At 44.7% G+C, this 18317-nt stretch overlaps 2 protein-coding genes across 2 annotated transcripts; one reads left to right on the forward strand and one right to left on the reverse strand.

Annotated features, from left to right (window-relative positions):
• Positions 1-1172: 1172 nt before the first annotated feature.
• Positions 1173-10302, reverse strand: xylt2 (xylosyltransferase II). Its single transcript, XM_058050003.2, has 11 exons — positions 9937-10302; positions 5958-6492; positions 5673-5848; positions 4712-4914; positions 3986-4066; positions 3651-3867; positions 3132-3308; positions 2793-3049; positions 2505-2700; positions 1780-2113; positions 1173-1495 (listed from the first exon to the last, which is right to left on the reverse strand). Exons 1-11 carry the CDS (start codon positions 10105-10107, stop codon positions 1173-1175), a joined length of 2670 nt encoding a protein of 889 aa, XP_057905986.2. The 5' UTR covers positions 10108-10302.
• A 322-nt stretch (positions 10303-10624) lies between these two features.
• Positions 10625-17354, forward strand: LOC131103650 (uncharacterized). Its single transcript, XM_058050104.2, has 5 exons — positions 10625-11021; positions 11370-11479; positions 14019-14111; positions 15245-15415; positions 17175-17354. Exons 1-5 carry the CDS (start codon positions 10871-10873, stop codon positions 17340-17342), a joined length of 693 nt encoding a protein of 230 aa, XP_057906087.2. The 5' UTR covers positions 10625-10870; the 3' UTR covers positions 17343-17354.
• Positions 17355-18317: the final 963 nt, after the last annotated feature.

Genomic DNA, 18317 nt, shown 5'->3' on the forward strand with positions numbered 1-18317 from the left:
AAAACAGTATAAAAATAACATGTGCATTTCTCTGCTGCTTTGAACAGACGCGAGGCTTCACTGAAGCAACTGTACTGTGCAAGGTAAACAAGGACACTTTAAAAAAACCACCCTGGCCGTTCCAAAAACCCAACACCCTAAAACATGTTCAACTAAGATGCAGACCGGGGGCAGGCAGACATTGCACATCTTGGGAAGGTTGAATCCTGCAGTAAACAAGTCATTTTCTCAGCTAAGTAAAGGCAGCTTTGACACCCCCCAACCCCACCTCTCCCCACCCCTGAAATTCTAAAATAACAATAATAAAGTCGTACAGTGTCTAGCATTTCTGGTTGGACTTGTAGTGCTTCTCCTTCGTGTGAAAGCCGGTAAAAACTGCACCTACATCGATACACGGGAGGTATGTAACATGTAACATGTACATAACATGTAACATACGGTGCGGGCTTGACCTTGGGCACAGACCCTTGTTGTGAGCTATTGGCCGTATCGTGGTTCCCTTAGCAGTAGATTACTGGTTGAGCTCGAGGATTCTACAGCGATGTACAGCTCATTCTGGGAGCGCAAAGAGTCCCGCAAAGACATTTTAGAAGTGGTTCAGGGATCCCGTGTACAATTAAAATGTTGCAATAAACACAACTACTTTGAAGTTCTGTGGAAAAACTGCAGTACAGTAAAGTGCACTTCATCTATTCCATATTTCTGAGATTAAATGCTTGAAAATAAGCACAATATGATACGAGCTGGAGGTTTTCTTCCGTGTTGAGGAGAGGAAAACACTTCAAGGTTGGGTTGTGGTGGTTGGGTTTAAACTGCATCCTGACTCAAAGTAAACAGAAACTGTAGTCCAAACCGTAGCTGGGATTAAAAAAAAAAAACAATCTGGCATCCATGTCGCCATTCCTGCACACCAACAAAAGTCTTTTGGCTTGCATTTGTCAATGTGCAAATTTCCAGCAGCTGTGTTCACCTCAACCAAGGTAGCGGAACCACATCACTGAGAACGTTTTGACTCTTCAGTGCAAGATGCTATTGCGGCTAATGTGGCTAATGTGGCCTTCGGCTTAGAGCCAGACCAGCCATTCACACGGATTCTCCTGGAGCTCTGACTGCTGCTACCAGCCTCGGAAAAACAGGCCCGGTCCTCCTCAACAGTCCACCCTCCACTGGGGCTACCTGATTCTCCCATCACTTTTAACTGGTCCCAGTTCAGACTTGGGGTCCGGGGACATGGAGCTCCAGGTTGTTTTGGAGCACGGCGTCAAGGCTGTGCAGGATGAGGTCTGCGTGGCGCACAGGTCTCCGATGACCCAGAAATTGGCCACGCTGCGGTCGAGCCACGCTTCCAGGGGTGGGCCCACGAGCTGGGCGCTTTGTTTCGCCGCGAGCATGGCGGGCCCCTGAAGAGGCAGCTTCAGCACGGAGCTCAGCTGCTGGAAGCCCTGATCCAGGTACAAGTTCCCCGGTGGGCCTGCGTGCAGCCAACTGTCCTCATCTGGAAGTAGGGATTCCCGACAGACACAAAGAAATCCCAATGAGAAATGTTTAGCACGCCACACTGATTCTATTTTGAAAACCCTAATCTAGGCAAAAGTGCCTGACATCTGCTTAACTATTAGAAATATTGTATTCTAATAGGCCGTATTCAGCCACCAAACAGCATGATTAGACTGACATTATTCTGTTTTTGAAAAACCATGCCAGTGAAGTGAAGCTGTATTCATTAATCCCGGTCGAAACCAATCAATAACCACATGACAAATGAAATTCCTGCCTCACCTTTGCGCAGGGGCTCCTTATCTTTGAAGGTCAACGGCATGACGAGAAAGCGAGCTTCTGCCACGCGCTCCCACTGCTTCAACACGCGTACCGTCCAAACGCCGGGCCGCAGGGGGCGCTGCAGCGGGGGTTTGTATTGGGTATATTCTGCATCCGTGTCCACGGTGATGTCATAAGAGGCGGCCACCACCAAGGCGGGGTCAATCCACACGACGGTGGCTGTGAGGTTGCGCCCACGAGCCCATTTCTGAACTGCCAGCGGTTCGTCCAAGGGGCCGACGATCCCACCGAAGTTCCGGAAGATTCTCTCTTTTGGGTCCCATTCTGTGCCGATCTGTTGGAGGGAGAAGATGAAGGCTACAGATGACGCATGTCTTATTGTTTACGTTCTTCTAAGGGCTACCCACACCAGAAGGTTTTTATTTCAGAAGTATTTTAGTCATAGTCCATCCAGTCTGAATGATGTGTTTCTTTCCTCTTTGTGATGCAGTTTTTTGCTGATCTAACTCATACAGTCTGCAGAAAAAGTATTTTAAAAGGAATCAGACCAAGGTCAGGCGTGGTTGCATCACTGCACTGATAACGGCATCGACAGCTACAAATAACTTCATGTGTTAGCAACGAAAATGCTTCTGCTAAACTTCAGCTGCGTGAGTTAGCGCCGCATGAGTCAACACTTGCAGTGACGAGTACAAAGGTCAAGTTTCACCTCAAAGTGTACTCACCTCGAGGTTTTTGAGCCTTTCAAACTCTTTAAGATTAGTCTCCAGCACCAGTGTGGCCTGGGGGACAGCCCAGGTCTCAATCGCCTCCTTGGCTTTTGACCCCGCAGCCCGGACTTCCTGGCGTACCAAGTATCCCTGAAAGCGGTCGTCATAGAAGTACACGTGTACTGACAAAGGGTAGCCTATTGGTTCAAACCTGCAGTGAAGAGGGTGGGGGGTGGGGGGGGGGGGTAATGTAAACACATTCACATAATCAGCTGCTACAAAAGATCCGAAAATTCTCCAGACCTGCAGGACTCGTTGGTGCTCCGAGATGTCGCGAGGCTTTCGAGGCCCAGGCGAAACAGAGAAGAGTGAGCAGTGAGTGCGACGTCACTGAGAGAGTCCACGCCATCCATCTGCTCAAACAGGTTCTCCCAGTACGCCTTGATAGCCGGAGTTCCTGGAGCATACTGGCCGTACAGGTGAGTGTCCAGGATGTCGATGGCTTCCTGGTTCACGATGGACTCAAATTTGCGTGCAAAGAATGTCGGCCGGGACAATTGCTGTGCGTGAAATGAAAAAAAGATGAGTGAATACACGGCGTGATGCAATAATGTAACATGCTAGCGCTAACGGCTCAGTCACCTGGATGCGGATGAGGTCTTGGGGTTTGAAGTCGTTGGGAGAGCAGCCGCACCAGTCCACAATGTGCTTGTACTGGCATTTACAGCCCAGTTTACGATTCCAGTTGGTCACACGAAGGTTGTTGTCCACCAGGCTGTCGCACATGTGACTGTTCCCGAGCACCGTGTGGAAGAAGGACTGACCATGCCGAAGACCAAAGGCAATATTACAGTGAGTGACGGACAGCCATTACAACATACTTTTCTCGTTTTGACTCAATTCTATGTAAGGTTGAAGAAACACAGCACACATATGAAGATAAACTCGGTGCCAAAGACACTGATTTATAAGGTCTAAATATAGCACCAAAACAACACTTCTGGGAATTTAACCACAGTCAGATCACACAAGCAAAGCGTTCTCTCATCCGATACTCAAAGGACAACGCAGCGTCACATTATCTTCCTGCTGAGCTCAGCGAACACGGCGAGCGAGGACAAGCTGAGGCAGACAATGAGTGTCCACCTCAGGCTGACTCACCTCGGCGGGGAGCAGAGCGTAGGAATAGAACTGCTTCAGCCCCAGCACCAGGTCGTCCTGGGAGTTGATGACATACTCCACAAAGCGGCGGGTGAGTGCAAACCAATCCGAGCCACCCGAGACTTCCAGGCCGCCTGGGATGTTGCGCTCTCCGAGGCGCCACATGTGGTTGTCACACTCGTGGAAGAGCCGATCCAGGCCCTGCTTCTTAATAAACCTTGAGGGCAAAACAAGGGACATTGATGTGTGGAAGACGTTTGCCACATGATCTTGGATGATCTTGAAAATATTATTGTTGGTACTCATACTTTCTATTTAACATCAAGAAGACTCACCGAAAATTCTCTCTGCCGTGAGACTTGAGGAAGTTCTTGTCTCTGTGCTGTGACAGGAATGCCACCAGCTCATCATTGGTCCTGCGTGGTTACAGAAAGCGCAAGAAGATATAAGACCACCACAACCTGCTAGTAGATGTTACCAATCGTCTTTTGTAAAGGCTATTTAACCGACAGGCATCATATGTTAATGTTAAGAGGCCACACATCTGCATGCGGAGTACCTCAAGGGTCAATGATCAGACCAAAGCTGTTTAACCTATCTCGTAAAAATAGCTGATGACACTACAGCATTTGGTTAAAAACAAGCACAGAGCACATTCATCAATTTTAAAAGTGGTTTGAAAAATAATGACAAAATGTTAGAGGTCATAATAGATGATAAAATGAGCTGGAAAGCGCTCGGAATACACACATTTGAAGGTCAACAGCACTTTTAAAAAGGACCAAAAAGGTGTCTGTAGGTTCACTTTTGACAAAGAAAACCACTTTGGTCATGACTGGAAGATACAAAGATTCAAACCTTCAAAGCAAACTAAACGTATTGGAAGCTTTCCTGTTGGCTACTGGAAGGCGGTTGGGAATTTACTGCCAGGGCTGAGTCACTTTCCAAAACAATCTATTCCCCATGCCACTCGTTTGGTTTTCTCTGCCAAACGCAGTTGCTGAGAAGTGAAGTCACCATGCAGCACTGAAAATGTTCTTCTGTGAGCATGGCTGACCAACCTGGTGGGGAAGTCGGTGCCGCTGAGATTGATGAAATAATCCCACTTCCAGTCCAGCATGGATAGCAGGTCCTGCATGCTGTGGAGGTACGCTTTCAACAGGCTGGCACCACCCCAAATGGTCACCATTCGCCAGGGCGTCGCACGTATATTTGGGTACTGCTGGGCGATCTGTAGGACTTCCCGGTGCATGTAGCCGGATCGCTGGACGGGATCAGAGCGTGAGGTCAAAAAGTGAAATGAGGGAGTTTTGTGACCACCCCACAGAGCCGGTTGCTACAGTTTGACTTGTTTAAAAATGGGCCGGTTTCCATGACAATATGATATACAGTACATACAAACAGGAAAAAGGCATATTGCAAAACATCTATAAATACATAGTATTTCCTTGTCAAATGAGTAGAATTCACTGGAGCTAGGTTTTTCTTACACTCAAGAGGAAACGAGACTTATGCTAGTGTGCAATAATCAGGGAGGAATGACGCTTAAAATAGAGCTGGAACAGAGCATGTGTAACCACTACCATGCAAATAAATAGCACTGGACGCCATATTTGCTGAATTAACAATCTCCAAGTACTGTAGACTGAAAGGAATTAGGCCCAAGTCAATGACCTGTCAATGCCACAGTGTGTTCTAAATTCACATACTTCATTTACCGCCTTGAGGACACAAAACAGCCACATGGCGCCCCCAATGTTGCCCCCATGTCTGCACACCTGAGGCCTCTACCTGACAATCACGCTGGCCTTTTGAATCCCAGCAGTATCAGACGGTGGCGGTCACTAAAGCCATCCGCTAAGAATAACACCCTTATTCTAATCCCCTAACCTACAAGACGCAGGTGGACAGGTGAACGCGTTTAGGAGCATAAACAACAACTAACAATACTGTAAACAAGCACTAAAGGCATACTTGTCTTTATTACAGTTTTTTGGGTAAAAAACCGTCTAGTGGTGTTACCTTGTCTACATGGATGTAGTAGTAGTGATCACAGTGGTAGATGGCTTTGATGAGACGCTTGAGCTGCCGTACAGAGCGGCCGTGGACCATCAGAACGAAAACCACCCTGACAGGGTTCTCGACTTTGGACAGGCTGTTGTCCAGCTCGCCGACTGCTTGCACAGGAGTTAACACACCTGATGGAGGAGAACATGAAGGATCAGAAGGTCAACAATAACACAACATTTGTCGGAGAGCGCTAGATATGTGAAGGCTTGTGACTTTGTGAGTGGTGGGGGCTCTCACCGGTCTGGGGGCAGAACTGGGGAAGAGCAGCTGGCATGAGCTGCCCGGCCTGATGCAGGCACACGATATCGGCAATCTCCTGGCGACACTGCTGCGACCCGGCACGATGCAGAGCCGACAACGCATCCTTGCCCGTGATGTCGCATTTGGGCTCAAAGTCATTGCTGGGGGCCTGGTGGGCCCCGTCCACGCTGCCTGGCTCCCCTGGTAAGACGGCGGCATGTATCTTGGCCGCGCCCTCAGCACCGCCTCGCATGTCGCTTAGGTTTCGGCTGCTGGATGGGTCGTGGGGCGCTACGCCCTCCGCTGCTGCGTCTGCTTGGCCTTGCGGGAAGGGAGTCTTCAGCCTGATGCTGGGCTTGCCTCCTTTTCGGCTGGTCCCTCGTCTTAGCGCGCTGGCTGCCGTGCCCCCTACCCTTTCCAGCCTGCCGCTCCATCTGCCCCCGTTCCTCCCAGACAAGGAGTTTTGTCTCTCCCAAAGGTTGGCTGCCTCCTGGCTGTTCTGGTCAGGCAGTTTAGACCGCCTTGTTTTTTTCTAAGGAGAGAAGAAGAGGGCAATAGTAAAAAAAACTAAAACTAGAAAACAACGCCCCAACAGACATCACATTTTGCTTGTTCCTTTCTTCATTTCGCTACAACTTATTTTTAGCCGAGTCGAGTGGCCTTTTTCCTGTGCGGCGCTAATCGTCACAAACATTTTGGGAGATAACCACAAACACTGAAAGACATCACAAGCCCAATGAGTCACTGCGGAGAAGCTCAGCCAGCCCCGTGGCAAATATTTCAGGGGGAAAAACACGTCGGTGACGTCTTCGTACACATTCCGCACACACGTGCCAAACTCAAACATTGTGAGGTTTTAAAATAATAATCAGGGCGCTCCGAAATCCAGCATGCATACACTTTACGCCTACGTCCAAATCGTGTGTGAATTACCGCTCCCGTTTGCACGAGTAATTATGACTTGATGAATGATTTGTGTGGCAGCTGCTTGGTAGGATCCCCAAGAGGCTGTCCTAATTACCTTAAATGTCAAACGCACAATCTTCTTAAATCTGCTCGGATTGAATACAGTCATGCATCGTGTGTCTAATCTGGTATTTAGTGTACTGCACACAAGGCCCTTCAAAATATGCGCCGTACGTATTCTTCATCAGCAAGTGGGCTGAGAGGTTTGTGCTTCTGTCAGTTAATGTGGCAGAACTCCGGCGCTCTCGCCTCCCACAGCTGGTGGGCCGACTGCCCGGAGAAGATAGGAGCCGGCAGCACGGTGGAACCAGAGGGCCAAATAATACGCCTAATACGCCGGTCTTCATCCAATCATGAATCTCACGGCAACAGGAAGTAACATACTAAATAATGTTGAGAAATAAATAGAATAGATCATACCATTAGCAGCTCAGGTAACCGGTTCCGCTGTTAATTATACGATATCTATTATATGTAATTAGAAGCATTGCTTTCTACGTTACTTCCTGCTGCTGTGAGAAAAATATAAAGCAGATTCCACGGGTCATTCTAAACAAACGTTTCTTCAGCACAGGGATTTGATTCCTCATTTTGTGTTGCGGTCGCCCACAGCGGCAAACACCAGCGTGAAAGCCTTATTTGCATTTGTCTTCAAACACCGATAAGGACACGACATACTTTCAGGATTCCCGAGCAAATGTTCTCACGCTGAAGACAAGCATCCAAATGTAGCTAACGTTTCAATTTTCCTTATCAGGCATTTGCACAGCTTTTAATTAACACCATCATGTAAAAAAAAAAAAAAAAAAAAGCTCTTTACTTTCCAATTAATGAGGAGTGAAACCATACCCGCATTGCCATTCTCTGAAGCGGGCAGCGGCAGTGAGCATTAAGTTCTAGCCCAGGCTGATAACGACGTCTCCGTCCTTTTCCCTCTTGTGTAAAACTTCTTTAATATAACACATTCTTGTGACGCCTTTGTGTTACTAGTGTGCGCTTAAATTAACAGTCTTGTCAAACCCTAATTAGATTATGGTACAAGCAAGTTTATGCAAACAAAAACCAAAAAAAAAAAAGGCGCAGATTCCAGATGCTCCAGTTGAGGTCAGCTGCCTGACAGCTTTTCAGACATGATTTCTTCAGGCTGAAATAGGAGTGTTCCAACATGCGCCGCCTAGCATGATCTTGTATCATGCACTCTGCAGTCTGACGTTTGTCACCTTGTTTGAGCTGGTGAACTCACGGCAGGTAAAACCATGCAACGTGTGCAACCTGTGTTGCCATTTTTTTAAGGTGATCTAATCCACTGCACTCTCATTACACATATTTTGACTGCATTACCCTTTACCGCTGTGCAGCTGATGAGGTGGCAGCGGCCTTCGGGCTAAATAAAACGGCTGGCAGGTAAACAGACTTGGAATTAATGTCACGTCTGTTGTGTCGTATCATTTTAAGACAACAGTGAGCAGATTTAGCGAGCAACGAAAGCAACCAGCATTCTCGATCTTGGAGACGAGCGTTCCATCACAGACTCATAAGTGAACTTCCACAAAGGAGAATTCCTTATTTATAAATGGAATGTTTTCATAGCTATGCCATACATATTATATAACATTATTACAATGATTTAAACATGAAATAACACCCAAATAGTCACCTTTAGTACATTCATATCGGCCAATATAGCAGATAGAATCAGAAAAAATAGGCCAGGTAAGATAATAGTTCATTGTAACTATTAATTTATTATTGTGTCTGTTGTCAGATCATTTATATTGTAGATATACTGTATAATTGATCATTTGGACAGAAATGTGAGAGATGTACAAATTGCTTAAATATGCTTTTTTTATACTAATAACAGGCAGTAGTCAATCAGAAAACAGCAATCTTTTCCAGTGTACGTGTCACTGAGACACTTTCCTGTGTCCTAATTCCAGGGGCCTCGACAGTTAACAACCTGCCTTGCTGGCACTCCTTCAAGCCAGTGAGTGAGCTCCAGGTGTTGCATGGCGGCGAGTTTAGACTCTACGATAGCCGACGGGGTGAGACGCGCAGCAACAACCCCCAAAAACGGCTGCACGGAACAAGACGGTTCCGTGAAAATCTTTATCAAATACTTGGCTGTAACATTATACAATATAGAGTAATCCAGTGCCACTTCACGCCTCAAATTTCACAACTTCACTCTTTCAAGGTGTTTCAGAAACATATGAATACACTCTTTCATGCTAGAATATAGCCTATTGTGAGTGAAAGAATATTCATATTTCAGCTAATTGTATTGTGCAGTAAGTATCTAAGAACTAAAATACAAATATATGTAGTATTCTACACTGGCCACTAGGTGTCAGTAATGTTAAGTGAGACACAAAAGCGCCATACAGGCTTTTATTGCAGGTTTGGATCATCTCACAACAGGCTTTAATCCAAACCACTGCCTACTGCTGCAGCAGTGACACACATCTCAACTGCGAATCTGTGACATCATTTCCTGTCCCCACCGCATTTAGCTCCCCTGGGGAACATATTTACAGGAACACAAACAAAAAATAAGTTCATGTCATGAGTGATCGGGGGATGATTGGAAGTGACAAAAACACAAAACAACTAAAAATGTAAGTACATTTATGATTGCAAGTCAAAACAAACGCGTGTTGAACACTTATACAAGTTTTATGTAAAACGGCTGCCACGTTAATACTGTATAATTATGTATACCTAAGACACAACTCTTTAACTTAATCGTACTATATTGCATCTTAGAAGTCAGGTTCTCTATTTGCTCATAAGATTTGTTCTGACACTCATCTACAAGAACAAAGGGTGTCACTCAGTTGACTCTCATATATCGTGTGGTGGGTAAGATTTGTTTGTGTACCTCTTTGCTAACATCGGCTAGCATCGGCTAGCTCTCAGCGCTAGCGGCTAGCGGCTAATGAGCGCTACAAGTAACGACACAGCCAACCGGCCTCGTGCAACGAAAATATACCGGGAATCCGTCGCTCACCTCGGCATCGCGCTCTTCCAGACTTCTCAGGCTCCATACGACCAGACCCTGGATAAGGAGGATGGTCAACGCGGCAGCGATTGCCAGTTTGTATCGTCGGAGGAGCTTCTGTACTCTCTTGCTGGCCACCATCTTTGCAACCCCGGTTGTAACAGCGCGTGCACGGTACATTCTGAGATGCGCGCTCGCGTGGTGAGCACTTCTTCATTCAAGAAAACTAATAAGCTAGTGTTTGCTTTAAAATGTCCAGCTCCTGCTCCTGTTCCTGTTCCTAAACATACATATTCATACATTCCTGTATTGGTAGGTCACAGAGATGAAAAAATGACTAAATAATGTGGGAAAGAATCCTGCTTCTCAGTGAAGTTGTTCCATATTCGTGATGGGAATTTCTGCTCTTTTAAGTGAATCGTTATTTTAGGCTCAACTCCCGGATAAGAGTCGGTTGTTTGAGCTACCAATGGCTCTTCAGGTTTTTGTCGCTTATATTGATTTATGATCAAAATACGTGTTGAATATGCTAACCTTGAATTGTTTTCTGTATGTAAAACTAATTGTAAAACTACAAAACATGTTTTGTTTTAACATCTTTGACTTTTTGGAATGGATTAATTATTTATGGGGGGAAAATATTAGGTTAATATCAGTTTCTGAACCTTCCGGAACCAATTAGTAATGCTGATCAAGTATCCACCGTTTTTCGGTTGGAAAAGAGTTTTCTAAGAGTTCTCCAACAGTTTAGCCTACAGCCGCAGGTCCGGTGACGTCAGTGCGCCATCACCAGCTCATAAACGCGGCGGTGTGTTCACTGACCGCCGGACACTTTGGCGATCCGCCTTGCAGAGCGCATGTGGGCTGTCTGTCACCCTGTTGGATTACACCATGAGGAAGACCTACGGGGTTTGTTGCTCGCCGGACTTTCTCCTATAAGAAGATGAGAGCTTTTGTGTTCACATTGATGACTTCCGGGACATCCACGAAAGGAACGTTAAGTGTTCACACTGCAGAAATGTCCACAAGTGTTAGTCCAACCGTTCCCTCCTCACAGCTGACGTCGGATCAACTCACCGTTGTCGCTGCATGCTGTGAGTATTGACAACTCTTGAAAAATGGCAAACTTTCGCTAATATAAACGAAAAACACGAGAAACGCCATTACTAAGCACTATTTGATTTTTTCCATTGTGGCAAGAGAAGACACAGAGTAGCTTTTTTCTTTGCTAATTAGTAATAACACTCATTTTGACAACAAGTTAGTACTATACTTTATTTTTAAGCTGTCATTGTGCTTAACTGGCGGGTAACATCAATTCCACAGTCAGATTGGCTCATTTTTTTCAAACATAAATTGGTACTTTTTTTTTTCACAAATTGCTCCTTGTGAAGCCAGATTATCTGGGATTAACTCAGTCTCTTCATCATGTTCTCACACAGTTTCCTCCCTGGTGTTCTTTGTTGTTATTGTGCTGCTCCTGTCCATCATTTACCGCAAGGATCCCCAGTGCTGCAGATTCCGCTCCTATCAGGGGCCACATGCAGATATGGTAAGCCCTTGGAAAAACAAGAACTAGGAAAACACAGCTGAACCTTGGTTAACATCACTCATTTCTTCCGGAAGGTCCCACTCAAACCGTAATGGACACTAGAACAGAATATGAAATCATGTATATTTGTAAAAAAAAAATGTCAGAAAGTAAAGTTTTACATGCAGAAAGACACGTAAGGCGAGGATAAGCGTTACTTTTTATTCCCAAAGACGTGATGTGGCAGCAAGACACCACACGGACAGTATTTTGATGAAGTAGGCGAGAAACACGATTGAATTGAAGAAATAAGTCTTTGGGAACAGTCACGTTTCCCATGAGGGTAGCAATAATTGTTAATGTTGATATATCTACTTCATTTCCCATTTAGAATAGGATGTAAAACTATAAAAACAAGTTTTGTGTTAACATTTTTCAAGAGTCAACTGCTGATGACATCATAGACCGGCGACATAGTTCCGGTTGCCATTTTGTTAGCAAGCTAAGGATGCTATCCCGTTGCTGTGAGACACGTATAGTGTATTAATAACAAGACAAGACGTGCTAACTGGATAATCTACGCAAAGTTATCAACATTAACCGAAAAGCATGTTAACCGGGGCGAACGCTAACCAAGGTTCCACTTTAAATGCTTTTTTTTAGTTGAGCAGTCTTCCCAAAGTGGCCTCGATGTTCTGTTTTGAGATGACACAGAAAAAAAAAACGTTTGAAGCACACCGTGTGGTCTTGGCGTATCAGCCTCAGGAAGTGTCACTTTAATTTGCTGACTGCTGGGAAAAAGTCCGATAATGAAGCCGATATGATCTTTGTCCGAAAATGGATTTGCCACAGCTCCATGCATGGCCAAGAATAAAAGATTGTAATGTCACCGAAAATATTAAACCGAGGTGAACGGTTCACAACATGCAAATGTAATATATATTTTTAAGGAAGTGAGGAGTATCTCGAGAAGATAACCCACATGTAAAGCTGCAGGTGATAGAGCAGGGGAAGGGTAAACATGCCAGAGAGGTAACGTTTTCATTCTCTCCACTTCCTCTTCCTGACTTCTTTCTCCCCCGTGCGAGTCCCACAGGGTGAAGTTAGAGCGTTATCTTCTTCTTGCAGGGACCTGACTCATGGCTCCCCCTTAACAGACAGGAAACCCTCCAGTTACCGTTTCAACGGAACACCTCTGTTAACGGCTTTTGAGGAACTAACAGAGCGTTTGACTAGAACAAAGTGGTCGTGCCGAAGTCGTGCCGAAGTCGAGCTTCTCTCACACACACACACACACACACACACACACACACACACACACACACACACACGTGGTTGATAAGACAAGACATACAAGCCAAGAGTCTGAATTGTCCAACCAAGAGTAATGTTTTATTTCGGGCGAGAGGAACGCACGCTAACGCTCCCGTTCATTTCCACGTCTTCAACTTCATCGTCGCATACCTTTCCCCGCTTGGCTTTGCCCCATGAATGGCAGGCAGACCCCGCAGTGGGTGTTGGGGACACATGGAGACAATGGATCTCCTTTTTAGTTTGCTCTGGTGAAAAAGGCACGCTGCCTCCGGGATCCTCCCCCGGCTTCAGCGCTGATTTTACACGGTTGCGCTTTTTCACACAAGCCGAGTCAATGGCCGAGACAAAAGGACAACTCTCCTTTTTTCTCTTTCCCTTTTTTGTTGCGTCTTAAAACTAGCAACCAGTGAGGGGAAAATGACCTTTGACATCATGTTTTCAGCGTCGTCTCCGTGTCGCTGAAATAATGTGACGCTTATGGCAAAGGTCGTTTGCGTGCGTCACTTGAAGTATAAGTGATGTCATTGTTGCTGAGAGCCTGGGGAAAAATCATTAAAAAAATAATGGAATACAAGATGCGGCATCACATGAAACCTTCGCTTGTGTTATTTCACGACGGGAAGAAAAGAAGCAGTCATGACGATGGTCCTAGCATCTCCTCCTGCTAAATTTAAATCCCAGTCAGGCGACAAATTGACTTTGTTGTAACGCCGCCCCAAATGACATACGAGGCCATAATGTGTAGTGGAGTGTGCTCGTTAAGCGGTACCGACTGTGGTTAAAAGGGAATCTAGAGATGCTGAAAAGGCCACACTGTGTGCTTTGTTGCCTAGGGACGCTGATGACACAGTAGGACGCCATATTGTTCTCCAAACAAAGGAGACTCATTTAGACCCAAGACCATTACCTAGTTTTCCTTGCGGGCTTTTTTTTTTTTTTTTTTTTTACCAGGATGCCAACACCTCATACAGTGAGACGTTGACAAGTCATGTTGTAAAAAGGGGTGGGAATGGGAGGAGGCACGGAAATCCGAGGGTGGTCGTCTTATTGATTAGATAATTTATGGTATTCCCGAAAGCAGCCAGTGCCCACAGTGATTAAACAAGGCATGAAAATTGGTCAATTGGGCTGAAAGTGGAAGATGTCTGACTCATTGAGATGTTTGGTGAGGATGCGCTGAGTAAACAAATGGGTCGGTAGATGCTTGTCTCCCTTAGACTCACTTTTACTGGCGCTTGTTTTACAGGATGCTCCTCCTCAGTACTACAGCAGCAGACAGACGCTGGTGGGATCTCCGTGTTCCGAGCAGACTAACATCCCACATGACAACAACACCGGGGTGAGCCAGCGAAGCAGTGCATGGGGTGTTCAAATTGTATGAGAGGCTTAGGAAAAGATTCTCAACTGGTGGGTCGGGACCCAAAAGCGGCCACGATTACATTCCGGGTCCATTCAAGTTAAAGGTAATATTTTACTAGGGATGTTCCCAGTGGCGTCATTAGGCCTATTTTAGGGGGGCTTCAGCCCCCCCTAAATAATTTGATATTTTTTATTGATTTAATTTTTTTTATAAATTTCAACTTACTACTACTACTAGTAGTAATAATCAGAAGAAGGATAATGATGATAGTAATAATAATAGGCTAATTAATAATATCCTACAGTATATACCCTGGATCCTCAGTTAGCATCCGCCCCGTTAGCATGTTGGCTGAAGCCCCCCTAAAATGTTGCTAAAACCCCCTAAATAATTTGATATTTTTTTATTGATTAAAAAAAAATGTATTGGTTTTTTTTATACATTTCAATTTACTACTAGCATGTTGGCTGAAACCCCCCTGAAATGTTGTTAAGCCCCCCTAAATAATAATGTTGTTAAGCCCCCCTAAATAATTTGATATTTTTTATTGATTAAAAAACAATGTACTGATTAAAAAAAAAAACATTTCAATTTACTGCTACTAGTAGTAGTAAAAATCAGAAAAAGAATAATGATGATAGTAATAATAATAGGCTAATTAATAATATCCTACAGTATATACGCTGGATCCTCAGTTAGCATCCGCCCCGTTAGCATGTTGGCTGAAACCCCCCCTGAAATGTTGTTAAGCCCCCCTAAATAATTTTATATTTTTTATTGATTAAAAAAAAATGTACTGATTTAAAAAAAAAAAAAAATTTACTAATACTAGTAGTAGTAAAAATCAGAAAAAGAATAATGATGATAGTAATAATAATAGGCTAATTAATAATATCCTACAGTATATACGCTGGATCCTCAGTTAGCATCCGCCCCGTTAGCATGTTTTCCGGTTAACGTTGCCTTCTGACTGTTGCTTAAGCCCACAACGACTGCAGCTTTCTGCTTAAAAGTTACTCGAAGAATCATCCACAAGCCACATGATGGCACGTGTCCTCATTCCCTCGTAACGGTCCCGCTGTGACGCGCCGTATGTCTGAATATATGTGCAGGCGGGTCAGCTGTTCTACGTGGGCCTGCCCTCCAGCTACAGTTTGCCTTCTCTGGAGGCCCCCCTGCCTAGACTGCCCTCCTACGAGAGTGTCCGAAAAAAGGATCGCCAGAGGCAGATCCACATGATGATTGCAGACCGCTTCGGCCTCAATGGACCTATTGAGACGGAGGTAGGATGCGTTAACAATCAACAATGCGGCATTTCATGTGGCGTATGTGAAGCTAGCAGTAAACTTATCATAAAACTTGTGTAAACTCTCCAGATAATAACATAGTATGCCTACTATCATAAAACACGGCATCGGACACAACGGGTGCCCGTTCATAGATAGATAGATTGCATTCAGGGCGCAGTGCACAAAACATGCTATTAAGTCATCGAATGTGTGCTGCTGGCGGCCACGTTTCAAGGTTTTACAGTGTTGATCTTTCGCCCAGCGTTTGACTCGCATGAGCAAACAAGGTAATGAGAAAAAGTCACATCAAACATAATTAAAGCCAGCACCATGAACACAAATAGTGGCCAAGAAAGCTTTGTGCTCATGTCCTTTTTTTTGATTTGACCTTTTCTCCTTTTCCCTAATGAAACATTCCCTAGCATGACCGCTATTACTACGTACTACAACATAGCACCTCTTTTTCAGGCTTTGATGCTTCCTTAATTTCCAGTCTGTCCTGTAGCTGGAGGCCACTTCACCGCCTTGTATGTGTGTTTATGTGTGTATATGTGTGTGTGTGTGTGTACTATGTGTATGCCACAGAGGGCATGGTTGCAGGGTCGCTCCCTTCGCCTGCAAGTCCCCGAGCAATTAAAAGATAAGGGAACTCTCTGTCTGGAAGAGTGACTTTCCCAGATGTGATCAAGCACCACGTTTCACATGCTTAATGCAAACTGGTCATGGAAGTGAAATTTCCACGTGTTTTAGACGGCGGGCCTAAAAAAAAACCAAACTCATCCACTTTCTGTCGCTTAAAAAAGAAAAAAAACCTGAGTATATTGATTTGCATGCTTTGCGGCTTCCTGAGTCTGAAAGCGTGTCATTTGTTTTCACGCTCAGCTGCACAGAAATACCCAATCCCTGATAAAGATAACGCAAAGATGAGCAGTTTTAACGAGACAGCAAATCAATAATCAATTATGAGCCAATGGAGCTCTTTTCTAAATAAAACCCCAGACTTAACAGAACTTTTGCTGATATCAGAAGATCACTTTGTCTTCAACACAACTCATGCTTGTTCACCAGTTGCTAGCAAACTTCTCAGTGTTGCTTTCACTGACTCTTTGTTTTATTCTTAGAAAGTACAGCAACATTTATGACTAAAAATAATATGGATGCTATTAAGGTGGACCTATTACACTTTGTGTTGAGTTGGGGACTCCTGTAGAGCAACTACACACAATAACCAGCACAGAAAACTTTCTACATCTTCCAGAATCTACACCTATTCCAGCTGGATCGCCTTGTACTTCCTGCCAAAACGGTCTGTTTTGATTTATTCCATCCATGGCCAGCCTCGGGCCACGCCCACTCCGCTGGGACTGGTCACACGTCCAAAGTGCTTCCTAACTATTAACACCACTTTCTAATATAGTGGCTATAGGAGTTGATAATAAATGAATAAAGTCCTAAACTATTGGCTGGAGACCGCTGACTTACCGTGTATGAACGCTGGTGTGGTGGAGCTCAGGAGAAGCCAGACCTGTGGGCTTGCCTGTAATCATGCCTGCCCGAGGAGGAGCACTAATTGTCGGACACACTTTGTCAGAGTTTGTTCCCTGGGAGGGCATGATTGAGAATTGAGAACCACTAGAATATGTAAATAAATCATAATGTTTGATTCAGCTGAACTGCACTCCATAAATCAACACATCCTTTATTTACCTTTTTTAAAACATTTCATCTCTCTGACTGTCGCTCCTTCTCACAGCCCCCGCCATCGTATGAAGACACCATCCGTCAGTCTGTGGAGCTGCCGTACGACATCCTCTCCTCCAGTTTGGAGACTTCCCCCACGTTGAGCAGCCATGCCGATTTTCAAAATGACAGACCCCACCTCGACAACCCGGAAACCAGCCACAGCGTTTTTCCTGCGTGACGGGTGATGAATGTGAAACACATGGAGCGGAATCTGAAAGCATACGATGGTTGGATGTTGATTGAAATACCTCAAGACTGACTTTACAGCCCGGCCTGGGGGGCTGGGCCACCAAAGAGGAGGCCGCACATGACGGAAAGAGACTTTATGAGGCTGGTACAACTTGAAAAGTCTGCATGAACATTGTGGACTGAAATTGCCATACAGAGAATTCATCTTCACGTTGCCTGATGAAGATTTTGGGAATTGAAAGCCACTCACTTGGCGTTTTATTCTACTCTGTGGACATCACAAGGTCGATTTTAGGGGGGCTGGAGCCAGCGTATGAGTCCGGTGCATGGAACACATAATAATACAAGTTATTATTTGGTGAAAATAATGACGGGGGCAGGTGACCAGACGGTAAGTAGATCTTTGACTTTCCCTCTCCCTGGAGGAACAGCAACATACCCACACGGACATCCTGTTCAGTAAAGGTCCAAAATAAAAGCATGGCAGTATTCATTTAGATTCTTCAACACCAGACGGGGTTGAGGCTAACATCAACTTACATCTTCACTTGCATGTTCCAGATCTTGGGGAATGAAATTTGGAATTTGGCGTTCAATTTGCTAAATTATGGTAAAATTATTTTTTTTTTCAACAAAAAATGATATTTTTTTAATTCACCGTAAGTTGGTAATACTTGGAAACAGTTAATAATACGGGTAAAATGTACAGCATATACATGTTTATGTCTTCACTGATGATGTTTTGTGCTGTGTTTGTTTACCATGTGACCATTCTTAACAATTAGACTTCAAACCGTACAATATCTATACATATACCAAACCCAAACACAGCCTCCGGACCTTCTGGACCTTCTGAATCTGGAATAAAACCCTGTAGAAGTTCCTTATTTAAACCTGGGTTTACCTCATTTGTCCTCATTTGTATTTATTGAAGAAAAATGACTCATTATTATTCATCTGCACC

The sequence above is a fragment of the Doryrhamphus excisus genome, linkage group LG16, assembly GCF_037039965.1.
Source record: "Doryrhamphus excisus strain RoL-2023G ecotype Guam linkage group LG16, RoL_Dexc_Guam_v1.1, whole genome shotgun sequence".
NCBI lineage: Eukaryota > Metazoa > Chordata > Actinopteri > Syngnathiformes > Syngnathidae > Doryrhamphus > Doryrhamphus excisus.

Coding starts and splice junctions, on each gene's coding strand:
- xylt2 (XM_058050003.2), bottom strand. CDS start 10,107: ATGTACCGTGCACGCGCTGTTACAACCGGGGTTGCAAAGATGGTGGCC. Junction 6,493..9,936: donor TGGAAGAGCGCGATGCCGAG/GTGAGCGACGGA, acceptor TTCTCTCCTTAG/AAAAAAACAAGGCGGTCTAA. Junction 4,067..4,711: donor GGCACCGACTTCCCCACCAG/GTTGGTCAGCCA, acceptor GTAACCACGCAG/GACCAATGATGAGCTGGTGG.
- LOC131103650 (XM_058050104.2), top strand. CDS start 10,871: ATGAGAGCTTTTGTGTTCACATTGATGACTTCCGGGACATCCACGAAA. Junction 11,022..11,369: donor CACCGTTGTCGCTGCATGCT/GTGAGTATTGAC, acceptor GTTCTCACACAG/TTTCCTCCCTGGTGTTCTTT. Junction 15,416..17,174: donor ATGGACCTATTGAGACGGAG/GTAGGATGCGTT, acceptor TCCTTCTCACAG/CCCCCGCCATCGTATGAAGA.